The following is a 20,685-nucleotide window of genomic DNA, read 5'->3' on the forward strand; positions in this document are numbered from 1 at the left end:
CCTCAATCAACTGTAATTTAAATCATTTGTGCTCTCTTCGCTCTATCATGTGTCACTTTTAAATAATGCCAATTGAAAATGTGCTCTCACCTCCTGTAGCCTGACTAATACATTATAAACCCTCAGCAAAATACTCTATTGTATGTATTCCATTTTCCAGTTTTTAAATTACTACTTCATATTGTCTTGACTCTAAAAGGTCCCAGTGCCAGTTCTATTCCCTTCATCATATCTTGAGCACCATTCTTTCTCCAAATGTTAAATATTATACATTTGTCCCTTTTTAATTTGTGTAACTAATCTTAATATTTAATTCAATTCCAACCACATGACCTGTGTATCACCAATGTCACATATGCATGAAGTTACACTTTTCTGACTGCCTCAAATAACCATGGAGATGGCTGAAATTTGTGCAAGTAGAAAAGATAATTGATGACCATATTGCCACTTCACTGAATATACGTATATCCCTACAAATAATGATGTGGAGATGCCAGCGTTGGACTGGGGTGGGCACAGTAAGATGTCTTACAACACCAGGTTAAAGTCCAACAGGCTTGTTTCGAATCACTAGCACAGCTCCTTCCTCAGGTGAATGAAGAGGTGGGTTCCACAAACTCGTGTATAGGCAAATTCAATGATGCAAGATGGTACTTTGAATGCAAGTCTTTGCAGGTAATTAAGTCTTTACAGTTCCAGATGGTGCAACTAGAGAGAGGGATAATCACAGGTTAAAGAGGTGTGAATTGTCTCAAGCCAGGACAGTTGGTAGGATTGGGCAAGCCAGGCCAGATGATGGGGGGGTGAATGTAATGCGACATGAATCCAAGGTTCTGGTTGAGGCCGTACTCGTGCATGTAGAACTTGGCTATCAGTTTCTGCTCAACGATTCTGTGTTGCCGGGCGTCCTGAAGGCCGCCTTGGAGAACGTTTACCCAAAGATCAGAGGCTAAATGCCCTTTGACTGCTGAAGTGTTCGCCGACTGTAAGGGAACATTCCTGACTGCCGATTGTCGCGCGATGTCCGTTCATCCGTTGTCGCAGCGTCTGCATGGTCTTGCCAATGTACCACGCCTCGGAACATCCTTTCCTACAGCGTATGAGATAGACAACGTTGGCCGAATCGCAAGAGTATGCACCGCACACCTGGTGGGTGGTGTTCTCACGTGTAATGGTGTACCCATGTCGATGATTACACATGAGAACACCACCCACCAGTTACGCGGTACATACTCGTGCGACTCGGCCATAGTTATCTAGCTCATATGCTGCAGGAAAGGATGGCCCGAGGTGTGGTACATTGGCGAGACCATGCAGACAACGGATGAATGGACACCGCGCGACAATTGGCAGGCAGGAATGTTCCCTTCCAGTCTGGGAACACTTCAGCAGTCAAGGGCATTCAGCCTCTGATCTTCGGGTAAGTGTTCTCCAAGGCGGCCTTAAGGATGCGCGACAACGCAGAATCGCCAAGCAGAAAGTGATCACCAACTTAAGCATACATGAGTATGGCCTCAACCGGGACCTTGGATTCATGTTGCATTACGTTCACCCCCCCACACACACACACACACACACACACACACACACACAATCATCTGGCCTGGGCTTGCAGAATCCTACCTACTGTCCTGGCTTGAAACAATTTACACCTCTTTAACCTGTGATTATCCCTCTCTCCACTTGCACCATCTGGACCTTTGAAGACTTAATTACCTGCAAAGACTCTCATTCAAAATATCATCTTGCATCATTGAATTTGTCTATATATGTGTTTGTGGAACCCACCTCTTCATTCCCCCGAGGAAGGAGCTGCGCTCCGAAAGCCAGTGATTCAAAACAAACCTGTTGGACATTTAATCTGGTGTTGTGAGACTTCTTTTTTTTTATAAATAATTTTTATTTTTATTAAAGGTTTTCATAAAATATCAATAACAAAATGAGAAAGAAAAAACAACCCAACTGGGTTAAGTACAAAACACAATCTAAAAAAGCAACCCCCCCAAACCCCTCCCCCACCCCACCCCCCCGTACCTAAATAATAAATTAACATTAACACCCCGACTTAAGACAACAGGTGTATACACCTCCTCAGACCCTTTCAGTGTAAATAACATAAACAAAAATAAAGTAAACCCACCCCCCGAGCTGCTGCTGCCATTGACCAATGTCTAGCGTTCTGCCAGAAAGTCTAAGAACGGTTGCCATCGCCTAAAGAACCCTTGTACCGACCCTCTCAAGGCGAATTTCACCCTCTCCAATTTAATGAACCCTGCCATATCGCTGATCAAGGATTCCACGCTTGGGGGCCTCGTATCTTTCCACTGAAGGAGAATCCTTCGCCGGGCTACTAGGGACGCAAAGGCCAGAATTCCGGCCTCTTTCGCCTCCTGCACTCCCGGCTCCTCCGCCACCCCAAATATTGCGAGCCCCCAGCCCGGTTTGACCCTGGATCCTACCACCCTCGACACCGTCCTCGCTACGCCCTTCCAAAATTCCTCCAGCGCTGGGCATGTCCAGAACATATGGGTGTGATTTGCTGGGCTCCCTGAGCACCGAACACACCTGTCCTCACCCCCAAAGAACCTGCTCATCCTTGTCCCGGTCATGTGTGCCCTGTGCAGCACCTTAAACTGTATGAGGCTGAGCCTCGCGCATGAAGAGGAAGTGTTCACCCTCCCTAGGGCATCTGCCCACGTCCCCTCTTCGACCTCCTCTCCCAACTCCTCCCCCCACTTACCTTTCAACTCCACCACCGAGGCCTCCTCCTCCTCGTGCATCACCTGGTAAGTTTCCGAGATCTTCCCCCCCCCCCCCCCCCCCCCAACCCCCCCCCCCCCCGAGAGCACCCTGTCCTGTACTCTGTGTGGCAGTAGCCGTGGGAATTCCACCACCTGCCGTCTGGCAAACGCCCTTACCTGTAAGTACCTGAAGGTGTTCCCCGGGGGGAGCCCGTACTTCTCCTCCAGCTCACCCAATCTCGCGAACTTCCCGTCCACAAACCGGTCCCCCAACGTTAGTATGCCTGCCTTGTGCCACCCCGAAAACCCTCCACCTGTTCTTCCTGGGGCGAACCGGTGGTTCCCCCGTAATGGGGTCCACGCCGAGGCCCTAACTTCCCCCCTATGCCGCCTCGACTGCCCCCAAATTTTGAGGGCCGCCACAACCACCGGGCTCGTGGTATACCTCCTTGGAGGGAGCGGCACCGTTGCCAACGCCCCCAGACTCGTACCCACACAGGACGCCGTCTCCAGCCTCTTCCATGCAGCCCCTCCCCCTCCATCACCCACTTGCGCACCATTGTCGCATTGGCGGCCCAGTAGTACCCACAGAGGTTGGGCAGCGCCAGCCCCCCTTATCTCTACTCCGCTCCAGGAACACCCTACTCACCCTCGGAGTCCCTCGCGCCCACACAAACCCCATTATACTCCTGTTAATCCGCCTGAAAAAAGCCTTCGGGATAAACACGGGGAGGCACTGGAACAGGAACAAAAACCTTGGGAGCACCGTCATTTTGATTGACTGCACCGTACCCGCCAGGGACAGCGGCAACGCGTCCCACCTCTTGAACTCCTCCATTTGCTCCACCAGCCTTGTAAAGTTAAGCCTATGCAGGGCCCCCCAGCTCCTGGCCACCTGGACCCCCAAATATCTGAAACTCCTCTCCGCCCTTTTTAGTGGGAGCTCGCCAAGCCCCCTCTCCTGGTCCCCTAGCTGAACTACGAACAGCTCGCTCTTCCCCACATTGAGCTTGTACCCCGAAAAGTCCCCGAATTGGGTCCGCCACATACAGCAGCAGGTCGTCGGCATAAAGTGACACCCTATGCTTCTCCCCACCCCGCACCAACCCCCTCCAGTTCCTCGACTCTCTCAGTGCCATAGCCAGGGGTTCAATCGCCAGTGCGAAGAGCAGGGGGGACAGGGGACACCCCTGTCTCGTCCCTCGGTGCAACCGAAAGTACTCGGACCTCCTCCTGTTTGTGGCCACACTCGCCATCGGGACCTTGTACAACAGCCTAACCCACCTGACAAACCCCCCCCAAAACCCGAACCTCTTCAGCACCTCCCACAGGTACCCCCACTCTACCCTATCGAAAGGCTTTCTCAGCGTCCATCGCCGCCACTATCTCTGCCTCCCCCTCCCTCGCCGGCATCATGATAACGTTCAAAAGCCTCCGCACATTCGCGTTCAACTGTCTCCCCTTCACAAACCCCGTCTGGCCTTCATGGATGATCTGCGGCACACAATCCTCAATCCTCGTGGCTAAGACCTTCGCCAGCACCTACATTTAGCAAGGAAATCGGTCTGTAAGACCCACATTGCAGGGGATCCTTGTCCCGCTTCAGGATCAAGGAGATCAGTGCCCGGGACATCATCGGGGGTAAAGCCCCCCCCTCCCTTGCCTCATTAAAGGTCCTAACTAACAGCGGGCCCAACAGGTCCATATATTTTTTATCGAACTCGACCGGGAAACCGTCTGGCCCCGGTGCCTTCCCCGCCTGCATGCTTCCTATCCCTTTGATCAGCTCCTCCAGCCCAATCGGGGCCCCCAGTCCCGCCACCAATCCCTCTTCCACCTTTGGAAACCTCAATTGGTCCAGGAAACGGCCCATCCCTCCCCCCTCCCGTGGGGGCTCGGATCGGTACAATTCCTCGTAGAGTCCCTGAAGACCCCATTGATGCCAACCCCACTCCGCACCACGCTCCCTCCCCTGTCCTTAACTCCCCCGATCTCCCTAGCTGCGTCCCGCTTCCGAAGCTGATGCGCCAGCATCCGGCTTGCCTTTTCCCCATACTCGTAGACCGCCCCCTGGGCCTTCCTCCACTGCACCTCCGCCTTCCTGGTGGCCACCAGGTCGAATTCGGCCTGGAGGCTGCGCCTCTTCCTCAACAATCCTTCTTCAGGTTCTTCCGCATACCTCCTGTCTACCCTCACCATCTCCCCCACCAGCCTCTCCCTCTCCCCCTGCTCCTTGTGGGCCCTGATGGAGATCAGCTCTCCCCTCACCACCGCCTTCAATGCCTCCCATACCATCCCCACTCGGACCTCCCCGTTGTCATTGGTCTCCAAGTACCTCTCTATACTTCCTCGGACCCGCTCGCTCACCACCTCGTCCGCCAACAGCCCCACCTCCAAGCGCCACAGCGGGTGCTGGTCCCTCTCCTCCCCCCATCTCCAAGTCCACCCAATGCGGGGCGTGATCCGAAATGGCTATTGCCGAATACTCGGTATCCTCTATTCTCGCTATCAGCGCCCTACTCAAAATGAAAAAGTCGATTCGAGAATAAGCCTTATGGACATGTGAGAAGAATGAAAATTCCCTTGCCCCCGGCCTTGCAAATCTCCAAGGGTCCACCCCTCCCATTTGGTCCATAAATCCCCTCAACACTCTAGCCGCCGCCGGCTTCCTAACCGTCCTAGACCTGGAGCGATCCAGTGCAGGATCCAACACCGTGTTAAAGTCTCCCCCCATTATCAGGCCCCCCACTTCCAAGTCTGGGATCCGACCCAACATACGCCGCATAAAACCCGCATCGTCCCAGTTCGGAGCATACACATTGACCAGTACCACCCTCTCTCCCTGCAACTTACCATTATGTACCTACCGCATTATCTGCCACAATGCTCGACGCCTCGAATAACACCTTCTTTCCCACCAAGATCGCCACCCCTCGATTTTTGGCATCTAGCCCCGAGTGAAACACCTGACCTACCCACCCTTACCTCAGTCTTACCTGGTCTGCCACCTTCAGGTGTTTCTCCTGGAGCATAACCACATCCGCCTTGAGCCCCTTCAGGTGCGTGAACACTCGGGCCCGCTTAACCGGCCCATTCAGTCCCCTTACATTCCAGGTTATCAGCCAGATTAGGGGGCTACCCGCCCCCCCTCCCCTGCCGACTAGCCATGAACCCTCCTCGGCCAGCCACGAGCCCGCACCCCACACCCGGCCCGTTCCCCACAGCGGCATACCCCCATCTTGACCCACCCCAATCGCTCCAGCTCCTCCTTGATCTTAGCAGCAGCAACTCGATTCTCTCCCCCCCCCCCCCCCCCCGGCTAGGACCCATCCTAGCTGGTTTACTCCCCCCATTGCACTTCCGCAAGTCTGCTGACCCCGGCCACTCCCGCCTCCCCTTCGACTCCTCCCATTGTGTGGCACACCCTCCTCTCCCGCTCCCCATTCACAGGCTCTCCCCCTCCGTTCTAAGCGCGGGAAACAATCCTCGCTTCCCCGCCCCCCCCCCCTCCCAGTCTTCGGCACGGGAAAAAAAATCCCACGCTCTCCACCTACCAGGCCCTGCCACCAACCAAAACAGTGCCCAACCCGCCCCATCCACCCTCCCCAACCCGAAAGAGAAAAACACAGAGGAAAAAGAAACCCAAAACAATGCAAAGGCCCCCCCCCCCCCCGAACCAGAAATAGGCATAACATATCCACCGCAGTCCCCAATCGCCCATCCTGACCCTCAGTCTGTGTCCAGCTTCTCGGCCTGAACAAAGGCCCACGCCTCCTCCAGAGACTCAAAATAACGGTGCCGGTCCTTGTAGGTAACCCACAATCGCGCCGGCTGCAACATGACAAACTTCACCCCCTTCCTGTGCAGCACCGCCTTCGCTCGATTGTACCCGGCCCTCCTCTTCGCCACCTCCGCACTCCAGACCTGATATATCCGAACCTCCGCGTTCTCCCACCTGCTGCTCCTCTCCTTCTTGGCCCACCTGAGCGCACCCTCCCGATCGACGAACCGATGGAACCGCACCAGCACCGCCCGCGGAGGCTCGTTAGCCTTGGGCCTCCTCGCCAACACTCTATGGGCCCCTTCCAGCTCCAGGGGCCCCTGGAAGGACCCCGCTCCCATCAGCGAGTTTAACATGGTGACCACATAGGCCCGCACATCCGGCCCCTCCAGCCCCTCCGGGAGGCCCAGAATCCGCAGATTCTTCCGCCTCGACCGATTCTCCATCTCCTCGAACCACTCCTGCCATTTCTTGTGGAGCGCCTCGTGCACCTCCACCTTTACTGCCAGGGCTAAAATCTCGTCCTCATTGTCAGAGATCTTTTGTTGAGCCTCTCTGATCGCCACCCCCGGGCCGTCTGTGTCTCCAGCAGCTTATCAATAGAAGCCTTCATCGGCTCTAGCAGGTCCTTTTTAATCTCTCTGAGGCAGCGCTGGATACCCTCCTGTTGCTCCTCCGCCCACTGCCTCCACGCTGCCTGGTCTCCGCCCGCCGCCATTTTGTCCTTCTTCCCTCCCTTCTTCTGGTCCACCACCACCTTTTTTGTCACCCCGCTCCTAGTTAAAGCCATATACTGATGGGGAACTATTATTAACTCCTTCCCACACCGGGAAACATCGAAAAAGTGCCCTTGGGGGCCCTGAAAAGAGCCCAAAAGTCTCGAGAGGGAATCCTTTTGGCAGTGTTCGCTTCACCAATCTTCCCCAAAATGTCCGTGGAAACTCCTGAAAAAGGTCTAAGTGTCCGTTCCAGACGGAGCTGCCGAATGCGTGACCTACTCCTCCATGGCCGCCACCGGAAGCCTCGTCCCCGCTTCTTCAGTGACCCTGGTGAGATTTTTTCACAGTTGTTCCCTCTACTGTTAGAATTCACTTTTGATAAAGGTCCTCAGGCCAGTTTGCAGCTTTAAGCTTGCCCTTCCCCCGCTTGCATGCTGGAAGGGGCCCTGTTTATCCTTTTGCAGCCAAATCTTCCACTGTTTCTGCCGGGCCTGGCAGCCAAAAGACACAACACTCCTGGGGGACACCGTCAGGGGAGTGTTGCAGTCCTCTTGCCACACCGGGAAATGTCAAACAAATGCGGTGGGGACCCTGCAAAAGAGCCCAAAAGTCCGTTCCAAGCGGGAGCTACCGAATATGTGACCTAGCTCTGCATAGCCGCACCCGGAACGTTGTGAGACTTCTTACTATGCCTACAAATAATATTTCTAGCTAAATGCATATAATGTTCAAGATTTCAAAAACTTCAACCATTCAGTGAATGACAACCATAGTTCTTACCATAACCAGTAACCTTTGCTTTGAATCACTCACATTATCTTCTGATACTTTCTGAGAGCACCTATGGATTTCTGCTGCACTAATTCTGTTCCCCTCGGTCTTATTTTTACGTGTGTATTTTCTTAGCTTCCTTTGGGTGTCTGAATTGCCATCTTTGGTCTCCTTGCTTTGTCAAGAACTGTGGCACACCACTTTCTACTTCCTGGAAATTCAAAAACTTAATTTCAAGTTACTGGAAAATAACTGCTGACTTAACAACTGTTTAGCTTATCACACATAGTTGTAACATGTTTCAACAATATTAATATTGTAATCACTCAGACTTTTCTTTCTGAACGCATCTATTACTGAACAATGAGCACTTATTATTTAATACAGATTTAAATAAATTTGTCATATTATCTCAGGCAAAATAATAACTCCTTGATTCCTTTGACTGTTTCTAATTGATTTATCTCTGATCCGCATTTTTGTTTCTCAGACGTCACTGCTATCATATTTGTGGTGGCAAGCAGTAGCTACAACATGGTTATACGAGAGGACAATCAAACCAATCGCCTCCAAGAAGCTCTCAATCTGTTCAAAAGCATCTGGAACAACAGGTAAATTTAGAACTCTCATATTTATTCTGAAGCATCAGAACAGGAGTTGATCATTTCAATGAGATCATAGCTGATCTGTAGACATTTACCTCCACTTTCCTTTATTCTTTCAAAGGGATGTCAGTATCACTGGCTAGTCAAACTTTTGCCCAACCCGAATTGCTACTGATAATAATAACCTTTTATTAGTGTCACGAGTAGGCTTATATTAATACTGCGATAAAGGTACTGTGAAAATCCACTCGTCGCCACACTCCGGCGCCTGTTCGGGTACACAGATGAAGAATTCAGAATGTCCAATGTTTTTTAAAAAAAAAAAATTTTATTTTATTTTTTGAAGTTTTTTTATTTAAAACAGATTTGTAACATTTACAGAGAAAAAAGAAGGCCATATACAAAAGCCTTAACATATTGAAAACGAACAATGGGAAAGAATAAACATATTGATAAAGCACTTCCCCTATCAGCTGTTTGCCCATGCCCCACGTGTTCAACGAAACTAATGTGGCTCTAACCTCCCCTCTTCCGGGTGCTGCAGCTGTCGGTTTCCTACGCTGTTCCCTGCAAGCGACTTTCTCCCCTGGGGGATCCCTGATCACCCCGACCACTTAAGTCTTCACTGCTCTCCTTCCCGGCTGCCCCCCTCTCCCGGTTCCCCCTGCCCCCTGAGGCTTGACCTGCCAGGTCCGCCCTGCGCTTGGCCCTAGCCCGCCCCTTCTCCTACTCTCCCTGGTGCCCCCTGACCTACGCTAGCTACGCTGACCCCTGCCCTTGGCGCCTGACTGTCTCCCGCCCAAGTGCTCGGGCCCTCCCCCCACACACCAAGGACCCATTAACCTGATTGTATCTCACTGTGCCCTTTCAAGTCCCTTAGCCCATCCCCCCATCAGAGGCCCCGATCTCCCGCCAAAAGATACCAAGTGACGGGCCCCCCCTGCAGGGCCTGCCTCTCTCTCTCTCTCTCTCTCTCTCTCTTCTCCCCCCTCATTGCAACCTCCCAAAATCACCCTAAGCAGTGCGCCCTCCAGCCCCCGCTCCCTGTCCAGGCTGAAAACAATCTTAAATAAAACATTACAGTGCAGGATAATTTAACAGACCGCCGCCACACAAGCTCTGTGAGCCCAGAGTCCTTTAGTTCAAGTCCAGCTTCTTTTAATAAAAGTCCATTCCTAGTCAAAACAAGCTAGGTTAACAGACCCGCCGCCACTGTAGAGCACTGAAAAAGCTAAGTGCCCGTTAGTTCAAGTCCAGCTTCTCTTTAATGAAGGCCCAAACCTGTTCTGGTGTCTCGGAGTAGTGATGGAGTTCCTCAAACGTAACCCAAAGCTTCGCAGGATACAGCATTCCAAACCTCACCTGCTTTTTGTAGAGGGCTGCCTTTAACTTAATGAATCCTGCACGCCTCCTGGCCAGCTCCATTTCCAAGTCCTGGTAGATGCGCACCTCGCAGTTCTCCCATCTGCTGCTCCTCTCCGCCTTGGCCCATCGCAGCACACGATCCCTGTCGGCAAGCCGGTGAAAGCGAACCACCAAGGCCCTCGGTCGGTCGCCCGTCCTGGGCTTCCTTGCCCCATCCAACTCCAGGGGTCGGGGGAAGGCCTCCGGCCCCATCAGCGCCCCGAGCATACCCATCATGTATGCACCCGCATCCGATCCCTCACAGCCCTCGGGGAGGCCAACGATCCTCGGGTTCTGCCTCCTGGCTCTATTCCCCAGGTCTTCAAGCTGCTCCTGCATCCTCTGTCGGGAGTTCAGCTCCTCCACCTCCTGCTCCAGCTCCATTACCATGTCCGCCTGGCTGGAGAGCTTCACCTCGATCTCCCTTAGCGCCTTCTCTTGGACCGCCTGCGCCGCGACCATTCGGTCCATCACTGCCCTCATCGGGTCCAACGTGTCCCTCTTCAGTTCGGTGAAGCAGTTCCTAAAAAACTCCATCTGTTGCTCCCTTGGCCAGCGAGCCTCCGCTCCCTGGTCCCTGCCGTCCGCCATGCTTCGACGCCCGGTCTGGGGTCCCCGCTGCTCCTGCTTAGATCTTTGCTGCTCCACTCGACCACTTCTGCTCCAACTGTCCATACCCTGGTGGGAAAACCTCTTCCTTTCGTCTCCTCCACCGATTCAGGTCGTCAGGTCCCAAAAAAATCCTGTGAAACAGGTCCGTTTGCCCATCGCGGGCGGGAGCGATCCGACCTGCGACCTGCTTCCTCGAGGGCGCCACCGGAAGCTCCTCCAGAATGTCCAATTAACCTAACAAGCATGTCTTTCGGGACCTGTGGGAGGAAACTGGAGCACCCGGAGGAAACCCATGCAGACATGGGGGAAACGTGCAGACTTCATATAGACACTGACCCAAGCGGGAATCGAACCTGGGACCCTGGCGCTGTGAAGCAACAGTGCTAACCACTGTACTACCGTGGTGGTGGTGAGCTACCTTCCTGAAACGCAGCAGTCCATCTAGTGCAGTTACAACTACAATGCTGTTAGGAAGGGAGTTAATTTTGATCCGGCAACAGGGTAGGAACAGCAATATGTTTCCAAGTTAGGATGGTGGGTGACTTGAAAGGGAACTTCCAGGTGCTGCCATTCCCATTCATCTTCTGCGATCGCCCCTTTAAGTGGTAGAGGTTGTAGGTTTGAAAGATGGTTTGGAAGAAGCCTTGGTGTGTTGTTGCAGTGCTTCCTGTAGATAGAAAACACTGCTGCCACTATGCATTTGTGGTGCAGGCAGCAAATTTTATAAGGTGGTGGATGGACTCCCAGTCAAGTGGGCTGGTTAATCCTGAAATGATGTTGAGTTTCTCAATATTGTTAGAGGTGCACTCATCCAGTAATGTAGAGAGTATTCCATCATAGTGTCTTATTGATGATAGGTAGGTTTTGGTTAGTCAGGAGGTGAGCTATTTGCCACAGAATTTCCAGCCTCTGATCTGCTCTTGTAGCCACGGTATTTATATGGCTGGTCCAGTTCAGTTTCTGGTCATTGGTAACTCCCAGGATGTAGACAGTCAGGGATTCAAGGATGTTAATGCCAATGATTATCATGGGGATGTGGTTAGATATGGTCATTGCCTGTGGCACGAACGTTATTTGTCATTTATCAGTCCAAGCCTGGATATTGTCCATGTCCCGCTGTATTATGACATGGATTACTTCATGATCTGAGGAGTTGCGAATGCTATTCAATATTGCGTAATCATCAACGAACATTGCCACTTCGGACCTTCTGATGGAGAGAAGATGATTGGGCCCATCAAAATACCCTGAGGAACTCCTGCAGCAGTGGCCTGGGACCGAGATGATTGACCTCCCAACAATCACAAGCATCTTCCTTTGTGTTCGGTATGGCTCCAGCTAAAGAAGAGCTTTTCCCAGGTTCCCATTGACTTCAGTTTTGCTGGGACTCCTCGATGCCGCACTCGGTCAAATGCTGCCATGATATCTAGGAAAGTTACTCTCTCTCACACTCCGTGAACTCAACTCTCTCCTCCATATTTGGGCCAAGGCTGTAATGAGGACAGGAGCTGAGTGACCCTGGCAGAACCTAACCAATGAGCAGGTTATAGCTGAGTAAATGCCGCTTGATAGCACTGTTGATGACCCTTTCCATCGTTTTGCTGATAATCGAGTGTAGACTGATGGGGATAATAATCGGCTGGGTTGGATCCGTCCTTTTTATGGATGGGACTTACCTGGAAGGTTTTCCATATTGCCAGTGTTGTAGCTTGGCTAGGGCTGAGGTTAGTTCTGGAGCAAAAGTCCTCCGTACTATTGTCAGGGCCCATAACCTTCAGCTGTTTCTTGATATTACATGGAGTGAATTGAATTGGCTTAAGACTGGCATCTGTAATACTGGGGTGTTCAGGAGGATGCCAAGATGGCTCATCCACTTGGCACTTCTGGCCGAAGATGGTTGCAAATGCTTCAGCCTCGTCTTTTGTGCTGATGTGCTGTGCTCTCTTACCGCCCCCCAGTCATTGAGGATGGGGATAGTTGTGGAGCCTCCTTCCCTAAATAGTTATTTAATTATCCACCACCATTCACAACTGGCTGTGAGAGAACTGCTGTGGGCCTGGGGCCAAACCAGGTAAGGGCATCAGTGAACCAGATGGGTTTTGCAACAAGCCACAATGGTTTTGTGATCATTGTTAAACTATTTTACAATTTCAGGCATTTTCATTCATTGAATTTAACATCCTCCCGCTTCCATGGTGGGATTTCAGCCCATGTTCCCAGAGCATTATCCTGGGCCTTTGGCTTACTAGTCCAGTGACGTTATCACTACACCACCACCTCATAAGCCTCAGTACCCTTACATAACACTCCGTCTTATCCATATCAGTGTTACAATTTGTTGATCCAGCACCACAGCCTTTCTTTTGGAGGGGCGGGTAGAGGAAGAAATAGTTTGATTTTCCGTACCCTTTAGGGCTTTTTAAAAAGTACACCCTGATTGCTCTTCTAACTGTAATTTCAAGATTATGCCTGAAAACTACCTCCAAATTAAAGTTAAATCAATAAAATTGTTTACCATTTTGTAGAACTATTGCTTTTGCCATATTTGTCAGTTTGTCAGTGGAGAGTGTAATTTACAAATAAAGATATCCTGTTTTCCTTTGCAGTATGTTGCTGTTCCTTATTTAGTCTCTTGGCGACCAGTTGTTATGGAGACCTTAATCTGCCATTGTATCAATGGTATTGGAAAAACAGGCCCTAGAAATGTTGTCAGAGGCGCAGCTTTATATTCCTTACTTTGGCAAGAACTGGCAATGGCAAGAGTACAGTATAGGTGCTACCTGTGGGGGGGAAAAAAACTCCAGGTTTTTTTTTTACATGATTTATTGCCAATGTTGATTTGGTTGATGGAGTTTCCATCTACTGGAAGTTCATTTTGTGCAAATGGCTTCTATTCTACAAAGAATATCAAAGCCAGTTAGATCAATACCATTGATGCCAACAGACATAAATACCTGTGAAAATGGCTAGCACAAACAAAGAACATGCATCACAGCTTATTAATTGACATAATTTATTCAGGGACAGCATTAACATTGATGGCAATTGTCAATTACTACAGGTGATCAATTGTTTAAATGGAGTACACCTTCAGGAGAGGAGGCAAGTATATAAGAAACAAGTAGGTGAAGTTCTTTTTATGTGGGATATTGGTTGCTGAAATGGAGTTTCTTTCTAAATCTAGGTGGCTGCGGACCATTTCTGTAATTCTCTTCCTAAATAAACAGGATTTGCTGGCAGAGAAAGTGTTAGCAGGAAAATCTAAAATCGAGGACTACTTTCCTGAGTTTGCTCGTTACACTACACCTGATGATGGTGAGTACTTTTATTTTAAAACAATAAATGTTTCTTGTGTTGGTTCCAGGGATGTTGTGCAGACTTGTGATTTTCCATAGATGTGAGCTTCATTTCCAGCAGCATTAACCAGAAGCCAGGAGCTTCTCTACTTAAAGTAACAAGACCTAGTTTCCTATCGTACAACTAAGAGTTGGTACTGTATAGAAAAGAACAAGACTATTTCCAGCTCACCACCTCTTCCCTTCTCCCCAAAGAGGAATAAATCAAGATGCAGATTTAAAAAATTCTTTTTCCTCTCACCTTTCTCTCCCTTCCCTTTTTCCTAACTGCTCTGAACAAACTAATACAAGTTATTGAACATAAAACAATTTTGATTAACTCTAGTTTCAGTGAAATATGTCTGATATTCATTGTACTTTTTCTTTTTTTTTAAATATGTTTTATTGAAATTTTTTTCCCAAACAACAATTTTTCCCCTCTTACAAAGCAAACGCAACAATAACAATACAGAAATTTTTAACAATACACAAGTAACAAAACCCCTTTATCTTTGACCTAAACTAAACCCCCCCCCCTTCCCCCTGGGTTGCTGCTGCTGGTCATCTGTCTTCCCTCTAACGTTCCCCTAGGTAGTCGAGAAATGGCTGCCACCGCCTGGTGAACCCTTGAGCCGATCCTCTCAGGGCAAACTTTATCTGCTCCAGTTTAATGAACCCCGCCATATCATTTACCCAGGCCTCCAGTCCGGGGGGTTTCGCCTCCTTCCACATGAGTAGGATCCTGCGCCGGGCTACTAGGGACGCAAAGGCCACAACGTCGGCCTCTTTCGCCTCCTGCACTCCCGGCTCTTCCGCAACTCCAAATAGAGCTAGCCCCCAGCCTGGTTTGACCTGGGCCTTCACCACCCGCGAAATCACTCCCGTCACTCACTTCCAATACCCTTCCAGTGCCGGGCATGCCCAAAACATATGTGTGTGGTTTGCCGGGCTCCCGCCACACCTCCCACATTTGGACTCCACTCCAAAGAACCTGCTCAATCTTGCTCCCGTTATGTGTGCTCTATGTAGCACCTTAAATTGAATCAGGCTAAGCCTGGCGCATGAGGAAGAGGAATTTACCCTGCTTAGGGCATCAGCCCACATACCCTCCTCTATCTCCTCCCCTAGTTCTTCTTCCCACTTTCCTTTTAGTTCGCCCACCGACTCCTCCCCGTCTTCCCTCATCTCTCGGTAAATCTCTGACACCTTGCCCTCTCCGACCCACACCCCTGAAAGCACCCTGTCCTGTAACCCCTGTGTCGGGAGCAACGGAAATTCCCTCACCTGTTGTCTAGTAAACGCCCTCACCTGCATATATCTCAAGAAATTTCCCCGGGGCAACTTATACTTTTCCTCCAATGCTCCCAAGCTCGCAAAAGTCCCATCTATAAATAAATCTCCCACCCTCCTAATTCCCAACTGGTACCAGCTCTGAAATCCTCCATCCATTCTTCCTGGGGCGAACCTATGGTTGTTCCTGATTGGGGACCCCACCAGGGCTCCCCGCACCCCTCTCTGTCGCCTCCACTGTCCCCAGATATTCAATGTTGCCGCCACCACCGGGTTCGTGGTAAACCTTTTAGGTGAGATCGGTAGCGGCGCCGTCACCAGCGCCTCTAAACTCGTCCCTTTACAGGACTTTCTCTCCAGTCTTTTCCACGCCGCTCCCTCACCCTCCATCACCCATTTACGTATCATTGCCACATTGGCGGCCCAATAATAATCGCCCAAGTTCGGTCGTGCCAATCCTCCTCTGTCCCTACTACGCTGAAGGAACCCCCTCCTTACTCTCGGAACTTTCCCTGCCCACACGAAGCTCGTGATGCTCCTGTCTATTTTATTAAAAAAGGTCTTGGTGATTAGTATAGGGAGACATTGAAATACAAATAAGAACCTCGGGAGGACCATCATCTTAATTGCTTGCACCCTGCCCGCCAGCGATAGAGGCTGCATGTCCCACCTCTTGAAGTCCTCCTCCATTTGTTCTACCAGCCGTGTCAGATTAAGTCTGTGCAAGGTTCCCCAGCTCCTAGCGATCTGAATCCCCAGGTATCGGAAGTTTCTTTCCACTTTCCTTAGGGGCAAGCCTTCTATCTCTCTACTCTGGTCCCCTGGATGTATCACAAATAATTCACTCTTCCCCATGATTAGCCTATACCCCGAGAAATCCCCGAACCCCCTCAAAATTCGCATAACCTCTATCATCCCCCCTGCTGGGTCCGACACGTATAACAATAGGTCATCCACGTATAACGAGACTCGGTGTTCTTCTCCCCCTCTAATCACCCCTCTCCATTTCCTGGAGTGTCTCAACGCCATGGCCAGAGGTTCAATTGCCAACGCGAACAACAGTGGAGACAGCGGGCATCCCTGTCTTGTTCCCCTATATAGTCGGAAATACTCCGATCTATGTCGACCTGTAACTACGCTTGCCGTTGGAGCCCCATAAAGAAGTCTAACCCAGCTAATAAACCCGTTCCCAAACCTCCTTAACACTTCCCATAAATACTCCCACTCCACCCTATCAAATGCCTTCTCTGCGTCCATTGCCGCCACTATCTCTGCCTCCCCCTCCACTGGGGGCATCATTATCACCCCTAATAGTCGTCGCACGTTAACATTCAGTTGTCTCCCTTTTACGAACCCTGTCTGGTCTTCGTGCACCACCCCCGGGACACAGTCCTCTATCCTCGATGCCAGTACCTTTGCCAGCAATTTGGTGTCCACATTCAATAGTGAAATAGGTCTATAGGACCCGCACTGCAACGAATCTTTGTCCCTCTTCAAAATTAGCGATATCGTCGCCTCCGACATTGTCGGGGGTAGAGTCCCCCCTTTCCTGGCCTCATTGAACGTCCTCACCATCAACGGGGCCAACAAGTCCACATATTTTCTGTAATACTCCACCGGGAACCCGTCTGGTCCTGGGGCCTTCCCTGCTTGCATGCTTCCCAGTCCCTTAATAACCTCGTCCACCCCAATCGGTGCCCCCAGGCCTACCACCCCCCCGCTCCTCCACTTTCGGGAACCTCAATTGGTCCAGGAACTGCCGCATCCCCTACTCTCCCTCTGGGGGTTGAGACCTATACAGTTCCTCATAGAAGGTCTTGAACACCTCATTTATCTTTCCTGCCCTTCGCACCGTGTCTCCCCTTTCGTCTCTAATTCCTCCTATCTCCCTCGCTGCTGCCCTCTTTCGCAATTGATGAGTCAACAGGCAACTAGCCTTTTCCCCATATTCATACCTCCTCCCCTGTGCCTTCCTCCACAGTACCTCCGCCTTTCTGGTGGTCAGAAGGTCAAATTCCGTCTGGAGTCGTCTCCTCTCCCTGTACAATTCCTCCTCCGGGGTCTCTGCAAATTCCCTATCCACCCTTAAAATCTCCCCCATTAATCTTTCCCTTTCCTTGGCCTCTGTTTTCCTTTTGTGGGCCCCAATGGAGATCAGCTCTCCTCTGACCACCGCTTTTAGTGCTTCCCATACCACTCCCACAGGGACCTCGCCGTCGTCATTGACCTCCAGGTATCTCTCAATACACCCCCGCATTCTTGCACACACTCCCTCATCCGCCATCAGTCCCACATCTAATCGCCAGAGTGTTCTCTGCTCCCTTTCCTCTCCTAATTCCAGGTCCACCCAATGTGGGGCATGATCCGAAACCGCTATGGCTGAGTACTCAGCTCCTTCCACCCTAGAGATCAACGACCTTCCCAAAACAAAAAAATCTATCCGGGAGTACACTTTATGGACATGGGAGAAGAAGGAAAACTCCCTAGCCCTAGGTCTAAGAAATCGCCATGGATCCACTCCCCCCATTTGGTCCATAAACCCCTTAAGTACCTTGGCCGCTGCCGGCCTTCTTCCGGTCCTTGAGCTGGATCTATCTAGCCCCGGGTCCAGCACCGTATTAAAGTCCCCTCCTAAAATCAAGTTTCCTACCTCCAGGTCCGGTATACGCCCCAGCATCCGTCTCATAAATCCCATTGTACTTTTTCTAACCATCCAAAATAAAAAATGAAAAATATTATGAATTCAAGGAGAGCAATGTTCCTTTCAAGCAGAGAAGCTATTTTGTGGGAGTTAAGATTTATTTTTCTGTAAAAGCAATGGATCGGTAAGGGATCCAATGTACATTAGTTTAAAATAAGTACAGAGAGTAGGCTGCATGGAGGGGATATAAATGCAAACTTACACCTCATCAGGCAGTTAGCAGACTTGAGTCAAATGAACAGCTCCTTCGGAACATTGAACCTATTAACTCTGAGGCTACTGTGAAGTGATTCTTATGTGTATTATGCTCCCATACCAGTAGATGCCAATGTTCTTAGAAGATAGAAAAAATGTATTTCTTGTAAGGCAGACACATGCATAATGTAAATATTATCACTATTCCCAGTACATTAGCAGCCCAGTTCAGAGATATTGGGGGTATTTTTGACTGAGTGATAGTGTATACTAGTGTAATATTGAATCAGCTACCTATTGTGCATCTCCTGCTTATACATCCCCTCTCATTTTAATTTCCACTAATATGCAGCTCCCTTGAAAATGGGTTTTAGTATTGACCTTTCTCACTCATTTCATAAATATTCCAAACCTTGTGCCAAATCACACCAGTGTACACACACATCTATATTTCCTACTTGGCCGTCTTTGCTAACTATTCCAGAATATTCTTCACTATTCCAAGCTGTTAAATTATATTTAACAAACCTATGCTCTTAGCTACTTTAGGTGGTCAATCACAAACTGCCCCACAGTATACTGAATGGCCCCATTGATCAGTTCTAAAACATATGTTTCCTTGAAGCAGCACCCCCCCCCCCCCCCCCCCCCCCGAATCGTAGCATCTTCAGTACAGAGGCCACCCGGCCCATCGAGTCTGCACCGGCCTTTGGAAAGAGCACCGCACCCAAGCCCACACCTCCACCGTAACCCAGCAACCCCGCCCAACATTTTTGGACACTTAAGGGCAATTTAGCATAGCCAATCCACCTAACCTGCGCATCTTTGGACTGTGGGGGGAAGCCAGAGCACCCTGAGGAAACCCACGCAGACACAAGAAGAAAGACACTAGGAGAACATGAGGACTCCGCACAGACAGTGATCCAAGCCAGGAATCGAACCTGAGACCTGGAGCTGCGAAGAACAGTGCTAACTACTGTGCTACCATGCCGCCTAATAGCAAAATTCAATCAAATATATCTTCACTGAAGAAGTAGGCTTACTGAACCTAAGCAATATCTCCGCCTTGCTCTGAGTTATTCAAATCAGCCATCATGGAGTACATATCATCCTGTGGAAACAGATGATACAAATTTCCAACCTTCCCATTCTGCAACATTGGAAGAATCTAATAAATAATTCATTATAATCTAAAACATCTAATTATTTGTCACAACACTATTCAGTCTCTATGTTGTTGTACAGGCCCAAGTGAAGCTGGGTCCTGTAGCCACCTGGGTTGGCCAACTCCCGACGTAAAATGGAGAACGGCAAAGGCTGCAGGGAAATTCAGCCAATAGAGGCAGAAACTTGCAGGTGCACGTTACCGTGTATTAAACTCTGCAAAAGCCCAGACAGCATCATACAAGCAGCCATCTGCATAATAGTGTAGCAGCCATCTACATACTAATGAGCGATCCCCAGGTACAATCGAAATATTTGGGATAAACAAAGCCAAGCCAGACTCCTCGGCGCCAACTGGAGCCAATACAAAAGCGGTTAACGGACACCTCAAGACCGCCCAAGATCAGGGAACCGCTCCAGTATTGGAGAAATCGAATCAAGCGATTGGAATGAAGTCCAATCACTTGGAACCAGGTACAGGGTCCGCCCCGAAAGGCGGGAAGCCCCTGGGGACTATAAACGTAAGCCCCCAAGTTCGAATCGTTCTTCTTGACCGGGTCACTCAGCAATGCGAACCAACCCTTGACAGTGACCGGTTCAGCTGCCGCCGATATCCAGTAAGTCTGAAGTCAGCGCTCGCTACGAGATAGGCACTCCTAGCTACCAATCCTTACCAACTTCGAATCCCGCAGACTCAGAACCCGAACGAAAGGCCATTTGTTCCCCTGACCTGGTGGGCCAGTCCGAAGCTAAGTATAGGCCTGTTAGTTGTAGAAGTAGCTTAGACATAGAATTTATGCATGAGTAGTGATTACTGTGTATAATAAATGTGCTTTGATTTGAATCTTACTAATTGGTGTATTGAGTTATTGATCATTACTTGAACTTGAAACTCGTGGCAGTATCATAAAGATACCTGGCGACTCGAGAGCAAAGGTTCTAGAACAGAGCCAATTGAACCAACCAAAAGTTAGCAACATATTACTGGTGACTCTGATGGGATCCGATCTAGAAGTGGCTTAACCACTCTGGGAGGATCCAAAAATTTGAATTAGAGATCCAATTGGGAACAGAAAACCACAAGTGTTCAAGCAGTTCTGATCAATCCTCATAATTCGGAAGTGTGTTAAATGCATGCGTAACTAACAGGACTATACTTAGCTTCGGACTGGCCCACCAGGTCAGGGGAACAAATGGCCTTTTGCTCGGGTTCTGAGTCTGCGGGATTCGAAGTTGGTACGGATTGGTAGCTAGGAGCGCCTATCTCGTAGCGAGCGTTGACTTAAGACTTACTGGATATCGGCGGCAGCTGCACCGGTCACTGTCAAGGGTTGGTTCGCGCTGCTGAGTCAAGAAGAACGATT

At 50.0% G+C, this 20,685-nt stretch overlaps 1 protein-coding gene across 2 annotated transcripts in view; it reads left to right on the forward strand.

Annotated features, from left to right (window-relative positions):
• The window catches only part of gnas (GNAS complex locus), a 505,856-nt gene that overhangs the window by 468,488 nt on the left and 16,683 nt on the right, over positions 1 to 20,685 (forward strand). For both annotated transcript variants that reach the window (XM_072514565.1, XM_072514567.1), the window contains exons 9-10: positions 8,506 to 8,626; positions 13,821 to 13,951. In XM_072514565.1, the coding sequence (XP_072370666.1) occupies positions 8,506 to 8,626; positions 13,821 to 13,951 (252 nt within the window). The remainder of the gene's footprint in view (positions 1 to 8,505; positions 8,627 to 13,820; positions 13,952 to 20,685) is intronic.

The sequence above is a fragment of the Scyliorhinus torazame genome, chromosome 8, assembly GCF_047496885.1.
Source record: "Scyliorhinus torazame isolate Kashiwa2021f chromosome 8, sScyTor2.1, whole genome shotgun sequence".
In the NCBI taxonomy this organism is placed as follows: domain Eukaryota; kingdom Metazoa; phylum Chordata; class Chondrichthyes; order Carcharhiniformes; family Scyliorhinidae; genus Scyliorhinus; species Scyliorhinus torazame.